This window comes from Pteropus medius, unplaced genomic scaffold, assembly GCF_902729225.1.
Source record: "Pteropus medius unplaced genomic scaffold, Ma_sr-lr_union100, whole genome shotgun sequence".
Classification (NCBI taxonomy): domain Eukaryota; kingdom Metazoa; phylum Chordata; class Mammalia; order Chiroptera; family Pteropodidae; genus Pteropus; species Pteropus medius.
In genome coordinates, this window is record NW_024350319.1 from 6,456,193 (window position 1) to 6,480,433 (window position 24,241).

General features: G+C 33.1%; 1 protein-coding gene across 2 annotated transcripts in view; it reads right to left on the reverse strand.

Moving 5' to 3' along the window:
- NEGR1 (neuronal growth regulator 1) overlaps positions 1-23,201 on the reverse strand; it is a 771,677-nt gene extending 748,476 nt beyond the window's left edge. The window contains exon 1 of one of the 2 annotated variants that reach the window (XM_039838594.1): positions 22,884-23,201. In XM_039838594.1, coding sequence (XP_039694528.1) covers positions 22,884-23,059 — 176 coding nt within the window. In that variant the 5' untranslated portion in view covers positions 23,060-23,201. The remainder of the gene's footprint in view (positions 1-22,883) is intronic. The other variant, XM_039838595.1, reaches the window with a different exon arrangement.
- Between the last annotated feature and the right edge of the window lie 1,040 nt (positions 23,202-24,241).

A 24,241-nucleotide genomic window follows, 5' to 3' on the forward strand; every position in this document is an offset into this window, starting at 1 on the left:
TTTCAAAAGCCAGTAAAATGTTAATACATTTTATATAACGTGCTTTGTTTTACTTTTTCTATTAAACTATACTTGTTTTTTCTTTGAAAATTTATCTATTTCATTTTATTCCTAGTGAATTTTCCCAGAAAGTTTATGATCATTCTTATTTTTTCACATATTCCATTGGAAGACCTATATATCCAACTCTATAGATGCAGTAAAATGCATATATTTTTATCTACATTTAATATTCTTTTTTTTCCTCATTATCCATATTAGGTTTTCTATTTTCTCAAATACTCAGACAATCTTTCAGTACATCTATCTATTCCACTTACGGTTCATCACAATTAGCATACTCTGAAATGAAGTCGAAGCTTTATAAAAAATAAAGCTGTGATCAGGTCCCTTTTTGCCTAGAAAATACATGTAAGATAAATGCTGCCCATGTGTACTAATCTAACATGCATGTCATTATTAATAGAATTTCATTTACTGTTGTAGTAAATAATTTCACTTATAAATAGTTTGAATAAAATACTAGCATGAATGGTAATTCCATCAAGTTAATTCCAACAAGTTAATGAAACCCGATTATTTTATCTGCAGTAAAATAAAATGATAAACAGTTGGCACATAGTAGGTGCTAAATAAATACTTTTAATGAATAAATAAATGTCCAGAATATAATAAAAATAGCAGGATACCACCATAACTTACTACAGATATTAATGTACTCTGACTCATGAATGGTACTTAAGTTTGCTCATTTAATAGTATCTACTATGATTTCTCAAAAGTACATATTAATTTTAAAACATTAAACTTTCATGGAAATGTAGTGAATATTGATTCTACAAGTAAATAATAGCTTAAAATTATACTAAAGAACAATCTAGATGTTTATATGTTGGTTTTTCCAGGGCGATTCACTCACTTATTTAAAAAAATAATAGAAATTGGAACTCAATCACTAGGAAACATATATTATAGAATAATGTACAGCATCTGTTTTGCTTACACCTAAGCTATCACCAAGTCTTAGCGGCTTGCAGTTTAGGTCAACAATTGAGCATGCATTGCACATACTAAATAGAGTTTCACCTTTTCAACTAAAGAGTGTGCACCAGATGATAATTGGTATTGGCTAAGTGCTTTTCAAACTAACATGACATCATCAAGAAATATCACAAAAGTGTTGACACGATGTTCATAAAGCTGGAGATCCCAAACAAGTCTGTTTTCACTGTTGTTTATTGTAAATTTTAACTGCAACAGGTGGCCATATTCTTTCTTTTACCCTACTCTCAACAGAAGAGAACGAAAATATGCTTTTTGTTTGTTTATATAGAATATCTAGTTTAAATTGATGAGGAGGTAGAAAATAAACATTTACAATTAAAATTGAATTATGAATTATAATTACCCTAACCATGTAACTTCATTACTTTATGCATACCAAACATGATTTGTTTCCTAACATCTATTTCATTATTTCAGTTTATAGAAGGAGAAAAAAATTAATGAGCTAAAATTTATGTAAAAACTAGAACGTATATTCTGTGCATAAATTTTTTTAGTCTCATTTACTGGTTTTAATCAAATTTTATTTACCTCTTTAGATAAATAATACAACAACTCTAAAATTTGAATCTATATTCAAAAATTAATAAAAATTGAATGTATATAAAATCCATGTATGAGAGCAGTTAATTAAAGACATTCTGGAGTAAATCAAACTCTGATTTGAACTCAAATTAAGATCTGCAGTATAATACTTTCATCTGTATTTTCTTTAGCCAAACAGATAAGAATGTCTCATAATAACATTTCTTAATTTACAAGGTTGGATAAGGATAGAATAAAAATAAATATATGTGTAAGTTGATTTATACAGTTTATGGGAAATAGTAAACACTTAATAAAGGATGTTATTATTAGCAGTTTTTATAAAAATATTGATATAAATATATATATCATATTCATCTATGTCTCATATGTCCATCTTCCATCCATTTTAAGATTTATTTATAGTCTCATACTTGTTTTGGAGTAGAAAGGAGAAGGCAACTTAATGTCCACTTCTATAAAACATCTACTGAAATATCTCTTACTCTACTGAAGTATCTCCTTCTCACTCACTAATTTGGGGTACACATCTGTTCTGTTTCCTATTTCACATCCCCAGACTTAATCGGTCTTCATTCAGAATCAAAGCATGTGAAAACTAGATCTGTTAAATTTATAAAGAATGAAAACTCAATTGTTGCATATTTAAGTATAATTTCCTGAAATAAATCGCTGAACTCTTTTTGCTGAGGAACCATATTTAAAATTTGCAAGTATAGAAAAAGTTTACTTTTGTCATTGTTTTATGGTAAAAATGAGGTAAAAGGCTTAAAGGATCCTACATTAAGGATGGCAATAAGCTACAAACAGATATACCCTAATATTCCTAATTCTTCCCAAATCTCCATTCATGCAGGTTTTCTTAACCTGGGATCCGTGATTCAAGGGCATTGGGCTATGACCCAATGGTTTTCAACTGGAGGTGATTTTGCTTACCAGGGGACATTTGATAATACATGAAGGCCTTTTTGGTTGGCATAACTCAGAGGGTTGGGTGTTACTGATATCAAGTGGTTAGAGGCCAAGGATACTACTAAACATCATCAACACAAAGGACCACTCCCACAACAAAGAATTCACCAGGCTAAAACATCAATGGTGCCAAGATTGAACAATTCTGAAATGGGCTTTTAGAGATATAGGATAGGCATGTAATGTGTGTGTGTGTGTGTGTGTGTGTGTGTGTGTGTGTGTTTGAACATTTGCTGAACTACCCATACCCAGAGCCTTTGGTTTCATTAAGGTTATTAAAAACAAGTATGACCCCAAAAGAAAGAAGAGATAAATTACACATAAAAAACTACATGCATTTATGAAAAAAATTAGCTATTACCACAAAGTCCATAAGGTATTATGACTAAACTATTATATGTAATACAGGTTTGTAGCAAACATGTTATAAATACATAGAAAGTAGGTTCTTAGTTATTTGGAAACTCTATCTAAAAATTTTTTTAAAAGATAATGAGTAGTGAAAAAATATCCTATAATCGAAAAATAATATAACATTAAATTCAAAAAGCACTAACATGTTTTTGTATACTAAAATTACTAAAATTCACCCATTACTTTTTTAGTTTCATGAGGAAAATAGATTAGAAGCCAGGATATCTCATTTTAAGTTGCTTACTAAATAGCTACATAACTTAGGTTATTTTATCTCATACAGTTCTCCCCACTTTGAGCCTTTCTGAGGATCACAAGAAAAAGTAAATTATGAAAGTTCTTTAAAAAGTGTATCTCATTATAAAATATAATGTTTTCCTGCTGATGTCCAATCTCTTTATTATTATACATTTTTAAATTAGTTTTGTTTTCTGGGTTTGCGCCATATGATCTGAACTACGACAAGACCAAGTAAATGGTTTTATGACTAGGACTACTCAAGCCAAAGTTTGCAGTATAGGGGGAGTTTTAGCTCATCTGTAATGAGAGGAGAAAGATTTACTATTTTATTATATTTCAGAGCAACATACCAAACCTACTACATAAAAGGAGCTTATACATAGAGAGAATACATCTCTTCATATCCTTCTAACAGGTAAGTATCGTGTCTATTTAACAGACCCTTACAAAAACATGGACATGGGTAAGCCTGATTAATGTTCTTTGCCAATAATGACATACAAATAAAACTGTTCCTTTTTTCTGCTTCTGTAAAGCAAAATTTCAATGCAGGGAAATTTATCTTTTTTTCTTATCGCTCATCTCTTTATTGTTCTCATTTCTCAGTTTTCAGTAGCAATTCTTCCAATTTTTACCATATGATTTTTATGCTTGTAGATTTGTTTCTTCTTTTCATTTAATTTTTTTCTGAAATAATTAGCTATAATATGAAGTTAAAACAATAATTATAGCAATAACAAAAACCTAGCAATTGCTTATACTGTATCCTATACTGCACTAAGTACTTTATATAAATTTCCTCTTTTGATCCTCACAGCAACTCTATGAAGTACAGATTTGTCTCCATTTTATAGATTACAAAACCATGTCTTTGAAAGGTTAAGTGAACTGCCTGAACACCCAATAGCTAGAAGTAAATGAATCTACATCGCTCTGACTTTAAAATATATGGACTTAAAAATGATACCTTCCCCAAAGAGTGTTTATATTGTATAAAGACATCCTTCATCCTTGGTTTCACCCAAAACCAAGATTTGATTATCTATTGGTAGGTCTAATCGGTATGAAGAATATTTTTGAACAGAAACTTTCTTCTCATCTTAGTAAATATTAGTAAATTATTACATGCTGTTTGCTAATATATCATATCAAGTTTTATATAAGTGAATCCTTGTAATAAATCTATAAAAATACATTATTATTATCCCCACTTTATAGATTAGGGAATATGCACAGGGAGTAAGCAATCTGTCCAAAATCATATTTAGTTGGTAGTAAAATTGTGGTTAAAAACTAAGGAGTGTGATTCTAGAGATAACACTATGTACTACTATGATCCTCTGTTACCCTGTCAAATACTCCTCAAACTAATTCACCCCAGTGAAATGCACTTTGGATGAAATATACATTTCTTAAATGGGTTCAAACTGGAAATTAATACTTGAGATGAATTTCAGTTGGAATTCAATGCAACTTCACACTTGATTCAGTATTTCCTTAAACAGTAAGGGAGCCAACATTCTTAAAAGCTGACATTTGTATGCAGGTTCAGTAATTAAATTTCTTTCTGATAAGTGAAAGAATTATAAAAACTAGTCTAGAAGCAAAATGTAATTAAATCAATTCTCCTGGATTTAAAAATGATAAATTTTAAGCACAAGCTTAATAATAAAATGTTTGACCATGTCAACATAATCTTTTTGAAAGATTCAGAAAGATTACAAGTTTTAAGTATAACTTACAGTATAACTGATATAAGATTATGGCTTTTTTTTTTGTTTCATGCAGTGAGATATATTTTAGAAGGATCACAAATAAGTATGTTATGAAAATATTATTTGAACATTTGTATCCAAGGAGAAAAATCATGTTTTACATTAATATCTAGAGTAAACAAGGAATATTCACAATTAATCTGAGCTTAAATAGATGGCTATGGAAACATAGAGCTTTTTTCACTACCATTATACATATTTATATTTGCTGTCATTTTAGTTCATAACCAACTTGGAGACCAGTATTGTGATTTTAGCACTCAGCATGAGTTAAAAATATTCTCAATTTGATCACCTATAAAAATAAAATTTAATAGGCAAAGTTTCTATAGTATGTTATGTTTCTCAAACTATGTTATGCAGAACACTAATTTGAAGAGATACTTCTCAGAAAAAAATACAAGATAAAATAATTTTGATAAAACTGCATATTTGATAAAATAAATATTTAACATTGTCATGTTAGCTATTGAGAAGCCCCGTAATTTAAAACAAACAAACAAACAAAAAACTTATTTCTAAAACTTAAGTTTCCCTGTCAGTGAAACTTTACTGAGCACCAACTGTGGACCACTTTGATCCTGGAGATAAAGCTTGGCAGAAAACAGGCAAGGCCCCACATAACAGTGGCAGCAAGACAATAACACGACTACATGGAAAGACAGATCATGAGAAAGAGGCATATCATGTCCAAACCTACTCATGTTCGATTGGGGGTCTATCCTCTATTGGGTGGCAGGGCAGGCTCCTGAGGAGGTGCCTTTCAAGTTGAGTCCTGAATGACAAGAATGTTAACAATATTATGTTACTTACCTACCAGAATTTTGAGAAAACCAAGTAGAATATTATATGTGAACATAATGGGGCTCTATAAGGGCAAGTTGGTAAAGGTAGATTGAGAGATAAGACTATGGGCTGCTAAATCATGAAAGCTCACCTGAAGTGAAAGCTTGAATAACATTAACTTTTTTGTAGCTTGAAGAAACATTCAAGTTGGAACATTCTGGGAGAATAATAAGTGTTCATTACTTTCTTCCTTATTAGGAACCCTGTCTTTTTCTCTAATTTTTTTGTTTTTCTATCACGATCATTTTATCTGCCAGATTATAAACTCCTTGAAAACAGGGATTTTTTTTTTGTCTTAATAGAGCCTAAGAACCTAAAATAATGTTCTCATACACTAAGTAATCAAAAAACATTGGTTATGTCAATGAATGAATGATGATTATCACCTCTCTCAAAGAGCAAGAGGTATATAGTTTCTTCTATCAATTACAAATATAAATTTTAAAATGTCATTTTAATTCCTTTCCATGAATGTTGAGTTAAGGTACTCATTAATGGGCGTGATGACATTAGCTTTCTAAAAATGTTCCCCATAGCATATTTTTTTGGAAACATCTGATAAAATAAGATAGAAATCTTATCAGTCAATTAATCAAAAAGTAATTTATAATGACATACCCCAAATATTTTGTTTTCATTTAAAAATGTATATTCATATACCAGTCTTAAAAGAATAAAGCAACTTCTTTTGTTAGCAAATATGACTACTAAAGTTTCATACTGTTTTTCTTTTTTTAATTAAGTTTATCAGGGTAACATTGGTTAATACAATTATATAATTTTCAGGTATACATTATAGTTCGACATTTATATATTCTATTGTGTGATTACCACCCAAAGTCCCATTTCCTTCAGCTACCATATATTTGATCCTCTTTACCCACTTCACCCTTCCCTTACCCCTCTATATTTGACCCCCTTTACCCTGTCTACCTCTCCCCTCCTCCTCCATTCCCTACCCTTTGGTAACCATCAGTCCATTGTCCATGTCCTATTTGTCCTGTTCATTTGTTGCTTTTAGGTTTATATCCCACATATAAGTGATATCATGTGATTTTCAACTTTTTCAGGCTTATTTCGCTTAGCATGATTACCTCGAGGTTCATCCATGTTGTCACAAATGGCAGTATTTCATCTCTTCTTATGGCTGAGTAATATTCCATTGTATATATGTGCCACAGCTTTGTTAGCCAATCATCTATCGTAGGACACTTTGGTTGCTTCCATGTCCTGGCCACTGTGAATAATGCTGCTATGAACATCAGCGTGAAAATAAATATCTTTTTGGATATGGGTTTTCAAGTCTTTGGGGTAAATAATCAGCAGTGGGATTGCTGGATCATAGTAGATCAATTCTTAGTTTTTTGAGGAACCTCCAACTGTTTTCCATAGTGGTTGTATCAATTTGCAGTCCCGCCAGCAGTGTATGAGGGTTTCTTTCTCTCTGCATCCTCTCCAACATTTGTTATTACTTGTCCTGTTGATTATAGCCATTCTAACAGGTATGAGATGGTATCTCATTGTGGTTTTTGATTTTCATTTCCCTAATAGCTAGCGATGTTGAGCATCTTTTCATATGTTTGTTGGCCATTTGTATGTCCTCTAGAGAGAAGTGTCTGTTCAGGTCCTCTGTTCATTTTTTGATTGAATCATTTGTTCTTGTTGTTGTTATTGAGCCATATGAGTTCTCTGTATATTTTAGATATTAGGCCCTTATCGGAGGCGCTGCTTGCAAATGTATTTTCCCATTGAGATGGTTGTCTCTTTACCTTGTTGACGATTTCTTTTGCTGAGCAGAAGCTTTTTAGTTAGATGTAGTCCCATTCATTTATTTTTGCTTTTACTTCCCTTGCCTTTGAAGTCAAATTCATAAAACCTTCTTTAAGTCCAAGGTCCTTGAATTTAGTTCCTATGTTTTCTTCTGTGCATTTTATTGTTTCAGGTCTTATATTCAGGTCTTTAATCCATTTTGAGTTAATTTTGCTGTGTGGTGAGAAACAACAGTCTAATTTCATTCTTTTGCAGGTGGTCTTCCAACTTTCCCAGCACCATTTATTGAAGAGGCTTTCCTTTCTCCAGTGTCATACTGTCTTTCTTATGCCACATAATGCTCCAATAAAGATTACCAGACTTTTAGTTTCTGATTCTTCAAAGTGAAATGAGAATTTAAAGACATTTATGAAGCATTCTGAGTGTAGGATGCATCTACATTTTATTCTTTTCCTAAAAATATTTTATGGTTACTTCATCTGCATCTAGTTAAACATAATTATTTTTAACGATTGCCTTTATCAAATATTTTTAAAGCATTCAACATTGTTTTTGCAGAAACAAATCTCTTTTTACCACACTCATTTTAACTGACTCTTTTAATCTCAAAATTCAACTTACAGGAAGGAACATTTATGTACATATTAAAGAGAAATATATTGCATGCTGTGGTACCAGTTATAAATTTTTAGAAGAAATAAATGCTTTTCAAATATAGGTCAGCTAAAAGAGCTTCTTTTCTATTAATGTTGTATAGATTAGCTTTCTTTATAACACCATTTGAGGAAATGCTGAGCAAGAGTGATCAAATGCTCTATTATCTTACTAGTAGAAATTATCTATGCAAACTGAATGTTTTATTTCTCCAGAAAGGTAGTCTGCCTTGTTTACATTTAGTCTTTTTTTAATTAAAAAGGGAAGGAAAATCTGTTGCCAAAGTTAAACAGTATATGCTTATGAAAACAAACTTAAATATTAAAAAAAATTAAAATGTGTAATGAATGTAGTTAGTCAAAACAAAACAGACCCTTTAGAACTTAAAGTTCTCTTTACTTAAATAATCTGTTTTACTTGAACAACTGCTATATAGTAGGTGCTTCTTTCTGCAAAGAATTACCTCCCTCCGACCTCATCCTCAAATTAAGTGAGATGGTAACATAATTTGTCCATTGTGCAATGGCTAAAGAACCAGCCGTTGAGACATTCACTCTTGCCTAGTACTTCCTTGTTTTGAGGTAGAGAGTGAAGGACAGAGGGCATCAAAGCAAAAAAGAAAAACATGACAATGATAAAAGAAAATGGCAATAGTGTAATAGTGGAAAAAGATTCAGTAATTTTTACTTCTTTATTCTTTCCCTAATGTTCTTTTCTTCATATGATTTCATTTTTTCTTAGATGTTTCCATTATTTAATCTACGCACATTTATTCTGTGTAAATGGGTAAAGTGTGATGGGGAATGGAGCACAAATAGGATACAGTGGTCTCTGGAAATTTGAGGTATCACTAGCTGTGAGAGGTATATTCAATATGGAGACCAAAATAAAATCAAATGTTCTATAGCCTCTTGAAAATTAAATAAAATCTGTAACTTTGAGTATGTTTGTATAGTCAGTAAGTGAGATAAGTAATTTTAGTTTCCTGATCAATTTTTTAATGATTCAAAGAAATATGACACTTTTTTAAGGGCCCAACATAAATACACATATATAAGTAGCTGAAAGTAGGAAAATAATGAGGATATTAAAGGGCTTAGGAGGAATTTGAAAAAGCATAATGTTCTTATATAGGAGAAGAAATGTAAATAGGAATTTTGATGTAAATAAAAAATTAGCAGCAATTTACATTTTAGTGATTTTTCCATATAAACAATATGAAAATTTATGCTACTTGAACCTAGGTAATTAGAAAAGTCTAGATATTGTCTATCAGAAACCAAGTAAATATATATATCAACTATGAAGAGAAGTTTTAGAATGTCCCAAGAAAAGTCAGAAAATTAGTTCAATTGTTGAGATTAGACAGAAATGTCATCCATTCCATTGGGGATAGGAGGCTTAAAATAGTCCAAAAGTAGACAAGATGAATGACACAGTTATCACATGTTCAGATCACCTCTACTTTTCAAAGTATCAGAAAGCTGCCTTGATTAAAAATAGGTGAGCCTTGGAAGTTATTAGAGAAAAAAATGAAACACAGAAAGCACAATATATTTAACAATTCATTTAACTAGATAGTTCTGTCCATAAGTTACAGATGTAGTAAAGGAAGAATGAGAAAGGTAGAAAGTAAAGACAATGACATTGAGTGCAAACTGTGCGCTGAATACTGCTTAGGACACATTCACATATGTTAGTACTAGGATTCATGAAAAGTACAGTATAAGAGCAGCTTTCAGGATTTCCATTCTATAGATAATAAAACAGTCTCAGAAAAACCAAACAACTTGCTTATGACCACAGAGCTAATAGTTGGCATAGTAAAATGTTAAATATACATTCTTTACACTACATAACACTTTTTAAGAACACAAGTTGAACTACAATGTAAATTCAATAGAAGGGACCTTATCTCTTATGGTTACTGTACCTCAGACTTATAACGAGTGTCTAGTATATGACAAGGACTCAATAAGTATATGCCGAAAAATGGTAAATGAAGGTCTGATAAAACATGTTTCCTATGAAAAAAGCTATGCAATGGGAGGGAAAAAATATAAAACAAATTCCTGAGAGAAGAAAGGAAAATGAAAAATCAATTCAAGTATCCTAGAATTTAGTAAACATATTTACACAAATAATCAATATGCAAATTCTGTGAAGGATTTACAATAATATAAGTGAAAGACTATTATATAAGACACTGGCTGTTGTTACATTCTTCTATAGAATCAAAATAGAGAACTACATACTATAAAGTTGATAAAATAAACATAAAATGCAAAGCCGTACAAATTTAAAATTCGGAGAATGAGTAGTCAGACTTGGACTAGAGAGGGTTGAAAAATGTTCTCGAATGATGTGAGACAAAAATAGGACTTTATACTGGGAAAGTTTTGGATAGCCAAGAAATAAATTATTGTGAAATTTACTCTCCTCTTAGGGGTATATGCAAAATCTATTGAAGGTGGATATGTAAACATATTGAAGAAGATTCTTAAATTACACGGTGCCAAATAAAAACAAGTTTTCACTCCATTTGGCTATAATCTATAGTATATCTCATCTACTAGCTAGCAGAAAAAGGCAACCTAATTCCATTATATTTAATTTTATACATTGACTGCAATTAAACATGAGTCTGTAACATATTATTGACATGTTTAATGAAATTGTAATAAAAGCATCTCTTTTAGATCTCTGATTTTTTTTGTTTGTTTGTTTGATTTTCCCATCTATCTTTGAAAATAATGATGCTCAATAGTTTAGGCTACCTAAACATTTTTGAAGGAGACTTCTAAATCAGTCTGATTCACTGTTTAGAGTTATACTAGAGCAGCATTCAAATGATTAAATTGGGGACTTGGAAAACTACAGCAGCAAGCAACTGCAGCTTTTCCTTTTTCCTAAGGACCACAGTATACAAAAAGCCCAAGGAAATATGGCTTAAAAAAAATAGCATGGGTTTTTGAGACACACAGGCCTAGGATCAAATCTTGGTGATGTCATTTACTAGCATTATTAAAGTTCAGAAAGTTATTCACCTTCCATGAGTTTGTTTCTCGACTCATAAAGTAGAAAAATTGTAGGTTGCCCCTAAGATTCAATGAAATAACCTATGCATAATGCCTGACTATAAATGATATTCGAAAGCTGTTTTTCTCTCTTGTGTTATCAGTAGCTTATAATAATTAGGGATAAAATCGTTTTGTATGAGAGATTTTTAGTTTTAAGAATTCACTATGTTCCAATTTAGTAAATGCTTATTACTATCTATATATGGTAAGTACTTAACCTCATTTAAAATAATTGAACATATTTCTTTGAATATATAACACACCTTGATTTATTTTATCATCGTCAATTTAGCAGTTGTTAAAATGCAGATGGTGCTTAATTAATGTGTAACAGTTGAATGTGCAATAAATTTACCAATTGTTTTGAACTCCTCTTAGTGAGAGACACAGAGAGTAGAAAAGTCACTAGGATTGGAATAAAATGACCTAGATGTGAATTCTAGCTCAGCCATTACCTGTCCTAGGTGGGGGTAAATTACCTTACCTTTCCAAGCCTAAGTCACTTTTCTATAAAACTGGGAAAGCAATACCTTATTGCATATTGTTATGAAGGTGTGTCATATATATTAGGTACTCAGTGTTAGTTGAATTTCAATCATGATGTTGATGGCTCTATCATGATTATGAACTTAAATCATTCTTCTGTGCATTTGGCAAATACGAAGAATTATAGCAAGCCTCCATATTTTCTGAGCTTCTCCTGAATTTATTGTCTATGGATAAAATGGCAATATAGACAGAAAGTTCTTGCTTATATGAACTGCTTCTATCATATGGACTATCATAAAAAATGAAAATGGCATATTTAATACTGAATACTTATTTGCTACCCCATGTAGAATATACAGTTGGTTATTTTTTTTTTTCATTCTAGCCCTCTTATTGACTATTCCAATGTTATCACCAGTTATCATCACTTCTATTCTAAACTCTGTCACAAATGTTAATCTTCATCCTCTAACTACTCCAGTGCCATGACATTGTACTTTCTAATCCTTATTTCTTTTCTGTCTCCTCATTTCTTCTTCTATCCTCAATACTGCATATGACTACCCAGTTACAGCGATATCTTACTTCTGGTAAGTGAATCAAATCACCGCCAGTCTGTTGAACATAAAATTTATGGTTCTATTGCTATTGAGTGTTCTAGGTCTGTACCTTAATAACTAAAACCTTTTTTTGGTATGTTTCTACTTCCAGGTTTGGAGTTATGTCACTTGCTTATTGGGCTCAACAACAACAAATACAAGTTGTCTATTAAGTAGAATCTTTAAAATATAGTGTCAAGAGTTTAGCTAAATTATTCCACACCGTTGCTGCCTTGGCATCTATAGTGTATGGCCAAAAGGCCTACAGGGACCTTAAACTCTGACACTAGACCCTCCATTCAGCCCATGTCCTAGATAATAGCTTGAAGAGTCACAAGCAAATTTAAGTTCCTGATATCACTTCCTCAGCAGTCCTTGTGAGCATCAACATTCTCCTGTTTCCCTGATGTGCCTCTCCTTTCCCCTGGCGTGCCTCCCCTTTGTGCATACCTTAGATGAAACACCAGTCATTTGGGTTTGAATTGACCAATCCAGCCTTGGCCAGAGAATCCTAAAGCACTCCACCCACAGACCTTAGTAAAAGCATAAGCCCCAGGTCCTGCCGCTCCTTCTATCTGCAATTCGCCTTGACCTCCCTGTGTGAGCTCTGCAGGTGTGCCATGTACTTCCTCCAAGACCTATGAGTAATAAACTTCTTTATTTAAATTTTTTTTGTGGTCTTTTGTTGAACCAGGACTCACCATCTGACATCCCAGGGGACTACTGAACAAATGTTATTTTATCAAAATCACAAAAAAAATGTATATGTTCAACAAATACTATACAATGGGTTCACAAATAATTGGTACAATGATTTTAAATGGGAAAAAATAGACATCTCAGTAAGTAAATAGTGCTAACAAATTTCAGATTAAAATTAGGAAAAAAAAAGTCACATAAAATTATTAGCTAATATAAGTATAATGCTTACTATGGGGTAGGTATTGTGTTAGTATTTTATAAGCATTATCTAGTATTATGCATGTAGTTTTGCTAGGGAAGTATTAAGTGTGGGTAAGGCATTTGTTCAAATCACATAGCCAGTAAGTAGAGAAGAGCGAGCTCAAACTCTCATCACTCCCATTCTGGATACCTCAAAGCATGATGGGTTTTTCAATGCAATTAAACAATTACAATAAAAGATAAACTCTGTGCATAAGCAAAAGTAAATCTTTATATCTATTATTTCATATTAATGATGTATGAGCAAAAATTGATCAATGATATATGTTCAAGAAGACAAGTGAGCAGTTATTCAAATATTTATATATAATTTCCTTTTGTGAACATATTCCAAAGCATTGGTTCCTTATCACATTACAGGCCAAGGCGCAGAGCTTCTATCTATCTTTCAAAATAAACATAAATGGACCAGTAACTTGGGAGGCAGACATATATCTGAGTGTAAAATATGATTTTAGAAGTTCTATTTGTACAATGTACATCACTTCATCACAGAAAGATGTAGGTTTAGAATTATTCCAATCATTTAATGAATTACATAAACTGAAATTTATTCTTTTTTATTGTAATTCTTCCATATTATACAGTTTGTGAGCTGAATTTTTTGAAATCCCAGTGACCTAAAATTTCAGGAAGTTTAATTAGAAGTCATTCATATAGCAAAATATTTTTTCATCTCTCCTTTCCTCTCTTTTTTCCTTCCTCTTATCTTCAATTCCTACACTTAACATTCAGGTTTTGAGCACCAATAATGTATCGAGCAACGTGTTAAGCAGTAGAGATACAATTTTCTATTCAGCTAATCAATTACCAAGACATTAATTTGAAAATAGGTTACTCGCAAATCAAATATATCTAAGTATATTCTCCTATAAGAAATATTATAAGATTAGAAAAACTTTATAATCTCTTTGATTTATTCACTTAATATCCTGATACAATAATATGTAATGTTACTGGAGAGAATATATAAACAATACTCTCTTGCCTTTTGATTACAGCTCTTATGTTCACGATATCTCCTAAATCCTTTTAATATCTCTAAATTTAATTTAGTTCCATGAGAAGAAAGGGGTTTCTAAAGACAACAGAACACATTTTCCCATGGCCCTTTAAATCTTCCAAAACCTTTCAAGACTTCTTATGGCAGTAGTTACAGCTTTAAAAAAACTCTTATTTTGTAGTGTGAGCATGGGCACTGGACCTGTGTCCAAACGACTTAGTGAAATTCAGTAAAGAATAATTTAGTTCTGGACTCAAAAGGGTTATAAACATCTTCCTTAAATTGAACAAACTACCAGCTATCCAGAAAGTATAATATATTGGCTTCTGTCCAAAAGAGCAACACTTAATGCTGGCAACACTGCCAAATTCCTCCTTTCCTATATTCCTCTTTTCCTAGAGAAAGTGATTAAAAGACCAATTCCCATGCCAGCTGGATGCTTAAGAGCATCTAAGGTTCTCTCTCAGGATTCAGAATTTGATATGGCTTAGAAACCACGATGCTGATAGATAACCACCTCAATATTATAAATCAAAGCCATATGACCACATTAAAATTCTATCAGCTAGTATCAACACCCTGTGGTTTATAAGATACTGTTGACCTACCTCTGGAGGATGTTTGAAATGATACATAAGTTCTACTCTAGTTTGGAGTGTGTAGCTACTTTTTACAATTGAAATTTATTCATCTATAGCAAATAGCCAACTCTCTCTACCTTTGTGCCTTTATCAATTTTATTTAATTGAAACCTTAGGAGAAATGAAGAGGGGGATCCATGAGTTGATGTAGAAATAGAAAAAAATGTTAAGTGACAATAGATATTTTGCTACTTTGAACTGTTGTTATCCACTGATTATAATTACAAATAGCAAAAAACTTCCTATATAATTTAAAATCTTGAATCTTCTTAAAATTGTAACTACATCTCAAAATTTTACAAGTATATCATTGCATTTCAAACTTTTTCTTTTGAAACCCACAGTAATAAATACATCTAAAATCTTGACACAGCACACATACACACAAAAAAAGTTTAATTAAATAATACTTACCTTTATTAAGTATAATGCCATCTACTCTATTTTAATACATTTTATTTAAAAAATACATTTAGTACCCAGTACATTTTTTTTCAAGACTCATTAGTAGGTTGTATCCTGCAATTTAAAGACACTAAATATATCCAATGTGTCTTAAGCACTAGAACTTCTCCAGGAATTTCTTAAGGCATAGGCTATTGATATAGAGATTCAATAAAAGGTACTTAATCACTATAAGCATGCAGATCCAACACAGTATTAAAGATATTACAAGTATTAAAATCTGAAACAATAAACTAAAGAACAAATACATTTATTTTTTCACTTGTCCTTCTATAAATTCATTAATTAAAATAATAGTGGATGTTAGCCTGACATATGCAAGGTTCTCAGTTAAGGTCCTAAGGATAAATGAACAACAGTCACAGAGCTTACAAACCCAGGTGTTTTGATAATCAAAATTGATATGGCAAGGAACAGAAAGTACACTTGAACAAAAGATAAAAAAGTTTTATACTATTATTAAATTTATTTAATATTTCATAAATTATACATTTTTAGACACAGCGAACTAATTAAAATCTAATTTGATATTGATTACAATCAGGTAAAAGATATTAGCTTTTATCTGTAACTGTATGGGAAATTCTTGTTTCCACTGATGAATTTGAAACACATAAAAAACCTGATAAAAGAACATGTGACCCAATTTAAAACTTCCTTTACAAAAGCCAAAAGGCAGGTAATATTATGCTCCTAGGGAAAAACAGAACAATAAATTTTATTTTCTCTTATAAAATGTCAACGATAATTTGTAATGGATCCACATAACTTTGAGAGGGATAGAATGACAGATTTATAAGCAATTTCCCTCCCATTTCAGAAATCCTCTCTTGAGCATCTCTAAGAGAGGGTCATTTCATTAACGATGATTTTAAATTAATATCTTTCTTGTGAAATTGTGGAGAAATGTACCAAAAGAAGGACTTTATGATGACAGCTTGTTTATATTGGAGCCAGACACCTATGCAAAAATCTTTCAGAAAGTATTTTTGAGGAAGTTAAGGAGAAGGTCACCACATCATGTAAAACTCAGTTAACAGTTATAGTAAATTAAAAACAAAAGAAATCGAAAAATCACTACCCATTAATGAAGATTCCCTTAGTTCCTCTGTTTAAGTTATGTGATGTCCAGAATGTCTTAATTTATGCTATTTTGAACAAGATATGGTAGAAAAATTATTTGATTTCTAACCAAAAGATTCAAATAGCTTGAGAGACTAATTTCTACAGTGGTTAAATACTTGAATCATGGCATTGTTATAATCATATACTTTTATACTTCTTAAGAATCTGAAAACTTTGATTAGCTTCTCAGGTATTAAGCTACATTTTTTTAAAAAGGACTTTAATTCCCATTGATTTAAACAGGCAACACTGTAAGAATTATGTCAGCATTTTGATCACATACCCACCACAAGCAGAGTTTAGCCCTAGTTGTCTTTTGCTGAGTCCAAAAAAAAAATAAATTATTTATTTATTTTTAATTAATTGAATCTTGCCAATATATATCCATCAACTTCATTTTCCCTTCCATTGCAACATTATATACTTTTCTACCGAAATTATTCAATTGTATATTTAATTAAATATTTATAAATTTGCTTTATTATTCTCATAATCTAGGGGGTGGGAAAAAACCAAATATCCATCTTTCTTGTTTGTAATATGCCCCAGTGTTGCTATGGTGTAACTCCTATACCATCTCCTTAAACAATTATTATATCCAGTGCTAGCAAGCAATATTTATGGTGTCATGGGCAAAGCAGTCATTTAATCAAACAAAATTAAAATCACTGAAACTATTCCTTTTCACTTTGTATTAATTAGGGTTCTAGAAGCAAAACTTAAACCATTCTGGATATTTAAAAGAGAAGGAACTTAAAGGAGGAAATTGATTACGAAGAGGATGGAAAAGCTGAGAAGCCAAACAAGTGATAGTAAGAAAACCTAGCAGTTAGAACAGCAGGAATCCATTACTGATCCTAGGATGAAGGAACAAAGGGATGAGGTAGAAAATAGAAGCCCAAGAGCCAGTTATCCAGTAGAAGATGGAACAAAGAGGTTCCAGTGGGAGATGGAGACACTGCTGAACACTGCCCAAAGCAATGAAAGAGGAGAGCAATACCCTGACTTCTCATTCATTGTGTCCTCCATTCTCCCAAAACTTCCTATCTGGCCAACAACAGCCTGAAGACGGACGGCTTGGCAAAGCTAACTGAGAAATGCAGCTGAGGGATTAGCTCCACCATCTATCTCCAATAGCATAGAGTTGCAGGGGGATGAAGGTTGGAGCTAGTCTATCAACCCAGAACTGCCACATATAGGAGGTGAACACTTCTCTAAACTCTTCAGAAGTCAGGCACTGAAGAATTAACTTATTTTTTGAAGTTGTTTAAATGTAAAGCCAATCTATTTAAAATAACTACTTCATTAACATGCTGTGTTCAAAGATTTATATAGCCACTTGGGTTTATCAATTCTTCTGAACTAAAAAGATGGGGCAAAAACAAATTTATTTATAAATTTTAAAAGTACTATGTTGTTCTTTAATATAATAAATAATTGTATATTAATAAACCAAGCAATAAGTCATTCTAATAGAACAGCTCTGGAAATCACTATAGATACTATTGTAGCATTTTATTACATATTCTGGAATACACTTTTTCCAGACTGACTCAGTATGACGATCTATTACCCCTTCTATTTTTAGAGAAGGAAAAAAAAATCAGAATTTTAAATATATTTGTTCAATGACATTATTTAATAAGCATATAGGTTTTTAAATAATGTCTCATGTTAAAAATTATAAATATCTATATAGTTGAACATTGTATTTGGGATGTGTGATGCATTAATGAGCCAAAATAACTCAACAGACAATGTGGGACTCTTCAATGATATTCTGAAAATACAGAATACTTGATTCTATAGCTAATGGTAATTCTATATTCTCATACATAAATCATTTACATTATTGTATCCGATAGTATGCATTTCAAACCAAAACTAATTAATGTAGTTTAATCAAAAGGCAAATGTATTGGACAAATAGGCTGAGAAGTAATAAATACTTATCATATCCATTTACAAATCTACTTGCAAAGTATTGTATCTTCCAGTGGAAATAACTTCTGTGGAAACATTCTTTATGTTCTATGCTGTAAGCAAAAGTCTTCTTCCTTATTACAGTATCATATTAGGATCTCATATAACTTCCATTCAAATCTATTGCATTAAAATGACAGTTGTGTTTAACTTTGCTAAAGTAAAAGAAGATATCACATTTAAGAAAAGAATCTCTCTTCTCTTTGATTAAAGCATGACAAGCAGAGAATAGAATATTTTGAATTCATATCAGGAAGGCGGCTTAAAATGTACAAAATTCATACAGAAGAATTGAAGGAGAAACAGATTGAAAGAATTAGTTTAAAAATGACATGTGTTTTTTAAAATATTCAGACACTGGGAGGATGTAAATGAGGATGTTCCTTGTATTGTTTCCAAAGAATATTAAACATTTTGGACATGTTAATATAACTGTGTTTCTTAATAAGGTAGGGATAAAGTCATTGACTCATATTAAAGTAACTGCAAAATTATATTTAAAAAGTTATCTGAAATTTATGTATTGATCCAGAGCAGAGTTATGTTCCCCTTGATTTTCCAGGTCTAGAAATACTGGGTCCTGAAGTGTGATCAATGTGGTTCTAGCACCTCCTGTTCTTTGTTATGTCACCCGATGGCACATTAACTCAGACCTTTCATGTACTACAAAATGCAATTTAAAGACTAGAGAAAAAGTTAATATATCCATATAGAGATTAACAAGTTTTGTTAAGCATAAAATACTAATATGTATTAGTATTGTTATTGTATTAGTATTGTTAATATGTATTAAATGTACTTGCAATTAAAATTATTATTTAATACAAATATACTAATATGTTTGTAGCAAATTACAATATACTCTAGATATCTATGCATTAATTTAAACCCAAAGTTTAAATAAAGAAGTATCAAATGTTACTTTATTGAATAGATGCATCATTAAATACTTTATCAAGAAAGTCCAAATAGCTCAAGTGAATTCTTCAGAGATTTATCAGTGAATAACATTATTGGAAGTGAGGAACATTTTGACATTTAATATATTGCTTCACTAACCTTAAAAGGCAGAGTTAAAATGATAAGAATGTTGAAATTATTAAATGAAATTTCATTATAAGTCCTCTATTTAAACTAAACAGAGAAGATGATTTAGAAAACAATAGATATAATTAGTAGATCACAAAATGAATTTTTCTTTTGTATTACAACACCGCTTAAGGAAAGTTTTGTTTTTCTTGATTCTTTTTCCTCAAACAGCCATTGTGGCATTTAGGAGATAGAAATGTATCATTTGACCTTTAAACTTCTGTTTCATTAATGGAACCACAAGCAACAGAGTCACTGACTGACACGTTTGCACTTTCAGGCCTTTAGCACTTAAAGTTATTTGATAACTGTTATGCCACTATTTGCTTTTTATTAAAGACACTTTGAGGGATGGATATATCGTGTAAAACTTAGTAAATATTATAATGCAATTCAGTATTCTCTTGAGCACTAGATTTTTGTACTTCGATGAGGGGTGTGTACGTTTGAGGGTAAATTTTGTTTAGTTTGTTTTATTTTCTAATGAGTTACAGGGTAACATCAAATATAATTCTAAGTATCCAAAGCAAAAACATGAAATATGACTCTGTGACATTACTTTTTATGAAAAATATGTCACCTGACTTATACATACTCAATTAGCCTTTAAACTCTGTCTGAACTGCTCTATGAATAGAGTAAATACCAGTTGCAGAAGAGGAGTTAAGAAAAATAACAGAATTTCTTGAAAAGATATATGTTAAAATAGTTTAAAATCTATAGACAATGTAAAAAGGTTTAAAAAATGAGATACTCCCTAGAGAATTCTAGAATTATTATAAGCAAATTACTCTAGGTAAAAAGTAATGTAGATTAGATTTCTGTTACACATGACCCCCCCCAAAAATGATTCTGTTTGTTAAAAAAAATAAACACTGTATTTAGTTAGAAATGTCATTTAGAAGAGACAGAGATTCTATTCTCTTTAAAAAGTTTAAAAGTCAAAAGTGCCCCAAAACAAGATATTACAAAACTCAAGATAAAGAAAAAATATGGATGAGGTACAGTGCACACAAGTAAACAAGGACTGCACCAAACCAACAACACTGGAAAGATATTGTCCCTATTAGTTACAGAAGCTTCAATATTGGAAGCAATGGTTGAACTACACACATAGGTCTCCTAGAAGTAAACTGTGGGTTCAGCGATTTTAATTAGCCATAGTATTTATTAGATTGTTTATTGGAAACAAAATGCCAAGATAGGTCATCAAAAGACAACCAGTCTATCAAACCTTTAGGTTGAAAATATTAACGCTCATTATAAAATATACAATATGCTGCTATAAAATATAGATTGTAGCTCCCATAACATACATTTGCAGCCTCTGGAAATAGTGTTTTTTTCTTACCACTATTGTTCAAACTTCTAAAACAAACTTAATATAAAGGACACAAATATGAGATTAATTTATATCCTCTATGTGACAGAGAGTTCATTGCTTTTACCAACAATGAAAAGGTATTTTACTAAGTTATAACAAATTATTAGTTACTTTTGTATATACCCAGTGGCATGTTGTGTTTATAGTAAAGATAACAAAATGTATTATAAAAGCATTAGTGTATATTAGTGTATATTAATATTCCACAGAAATTTGGACTCATGTATTTTTCAGAAGGTGTAAGTCATATACCACACCCAGATCCCAGATCATTAAATTTAAATTACGTTGCATGATCCAAACAGAACATATCTCACTCTCTTTCATCTTAGGCATGCCATGTATACTGATTTTGTGCAATCTACACTTATAAGCCAACTACCACCCAGTGGAGAGAAAGAAGATCTTTCAGGGAGATTTGAGGTGTACGTCAAGTGGGAGTGCCAGGGGGAGAAGGGAGGGCGATGGGAAATGAAAGAATAAGGGGAGTTTAGCCTTGTTTAGGTCTAGCACTGCTGATCATCAATTTATATTTTTACAGGAGAGAAAATGTTTCCAGAGGCTTACTTTGCAGTGTTGCTTAGGGGTAACATCAGGCTATGGATGTTATTAATGACAAAACATTTCAGTGCTCACGCTTAGGGGAAAGAAAGAAAGAAGAGAGAGTGAGAAAAAGAAGTAAAACTGAAGATGGAAGGAGGGAGGATGGAGAGAAGAAAGAGGAGGTAGAGAAAACAGAGGAGCCAGAGAGAGAGAGACCGTGTGTGCACATGTGTGAGTGACAGTGTATGGAACCGTGAAGAAGTGTGTGCCTTTTTAACAGTAAAAGATAATCTGAATGTGAAAGTGGTTGTGAGAGCATGGAAGTACCAATGTGTGTGAGGATGTGAAATAGAGAGTATGTGAAGAAGTATGTTTAAGAAAAGCGATTTGTGAGGGTGAAAAAAATGGTACTAAAGGGGTTAGAGGGAAGAGGCGTGTGTGTGTGACAGGGATGGGAAAGGATACGGGGAGAGAGATGGAAAATGTGAGTCGAAAAAAAGAGATGACAAGATCACAGAATAGTAACATAAATGAGGAATAAAAATGGGGAATAGAGAAGGATGAAGAGTGAAGGAAATGGGCTTAAATAAAAGAATCAGAAATTAGACTGGTGGAGATAAAAAAAAGAAAATAGAAAAGGGAGGAAAGAAAAGAGAGAAAATAGAAAGGGGGAGGAAAGAGGCAATGGACTGTAAAGAGTAAGGAGTGAGAAAATGGAAAAAGAGAGAGAGGAAGGGAAAAAGGAAGAAAGCAGTAAGAGGAAAGAAAGAAAGCGGAAGAGGAGCAATTAAGCCTAAGTGTCCAAGGGAGAGGGAAAATAAATGGGAGCAGGACGCCAGCAGTCTGAAAAAGTCGCTTAGGCTAGAGTAAAAGAGAAACAAACCTAATAAACTTGTCAGACTCTCAGAGAGTACCCCATGACAGTAAAACAGAGACCTTGTGAATTGAGTTTCAAAGTGGTACCTGCCCCTCCTAAACTGCTCTCTTCACTCATCCCGGGGCTACTTGGCGTTCAGGCAAAGTGCTTTAGCATCACTGAGTCCAGCTTGCTACCTGTCCCAGCTTAAAGGGACTAGGGCTGGGGCAGAATCAGCACCTGGATTTCATGAGATGTGGTCTTTTGACAGTGATCACCACCAGCATTATTACTCGTTTTAAAAAGAAGGCAAAAGGAGTGGAAAGAGAGAGAGAGAAAGATAGATTGAGATAAGTGCGAAAAGCACGCCGTTCTTCCTACCTAAGCACCGCCGTGTCCCCTTTTCTGACCATCATGTTGTCCACGGCCGCCCAGGGGAAGTCCACACTCTGTCCAGCCGGGAGGCAGGAGGGTAGTAGGCAGCACAGGCTGAGGAGCACCGCCGCCAGCCACTGGTTCGAGCAACAAGCACCCTGCACCAACAGCATCATGTCCATCCCTGCTAGGGCTGCTCACTCTCCAGAAGCTTTCAGCTCGCACTCCCCCACCCCCTGGTGCTGGCGAGTCTTCCCGGGAACCAGGCGGCGCGCCACAGGATTTTTTTCTTTTCTTTTTCTTTTTTTTTTTTTCCTTTTTTTTGGTGGGTGGGTGGGTTCTTTCTCTTTTTTCTCCTTCTTCTTGTTGTTGGGTGTTGTTTCTCCTCTTTTTGCCCCTCCCCCTCCTCCTCTTCCTAACTTCCCTCCTCCCTCCTCCGCCTCCCTCCCACCCCCTGGCACCACACTACACCTCCTCTCGGTTGCTTTTGGCCGAGTCCGGAGTGTGTCTAATTCTCGGGCGGCTCGCACACCATCTAGTGAGGAGGCGAGCGCGCCGGCGAGTGAGGGAGGAGGCGCGGCGACAGCGGAGGCAGGGCGAGAGGCAGCGGCGGCTGCAATCGCAGCACCAGCAGCAGCAGCAGCAGCAGTAGCAGCAGCAGCAGCAGCAGCAGAAGCAGCGCGGGGCGCAGCGGCGGCCGGCGGCCCCCAGGCTCGTGCGCGTTGCCAAGCGGCCGTTTCCTTAGCAACCCCGCCCGGGGACTGGGGATGCAGCAGAGAGGGGGAAAAATGAAGGGAGAAAAAAAGGAAAGAAAAGAAAGAAAACGAAAAAATATATCAGCAGTAGGTATATCACAATTATGCAAACTGAGGGGAAAAGAGATGCATCGTAGACAGAACGCTTCTCTTCTTGTCAAATGCACTAGAGTGACGCTTTGCTAGAAAAGTCTCTGTGTCGGGCCGAGGTGAAGAGAGCAGAGGGGCGCATTGCTTTCCCTCTCCTGTGCGTTTTACCTCTTGAGGCACCGTAACTTTAAAGTCTTCCAAGTTGTGGTCGGCGCCATCATGACGCTGAGACTGTCAGGTTTCGTTGTTTATTTATTTGTTTTATTTATTTATTTATTTATTTTTTCATTTTCTGCTGGGCGGCCGAGCTACAGTTAACCAGCGGCCAACTAGTTTACTCTTTACCTCTTTTCGGAAATAGGTAGGGACGGTGGCGGGAGATGCTTTTTAAACAGACATGAGGAGTGTGCATGAAAGGCTTGCAATAAAGCAGCTGGAGTGTCTATTGGGTCAGTCAATATAGTTTGGAGGGCGTGCCCCTCCCTTGTGTGTGTTAACACTAAATTGTGTGTGTGTGTG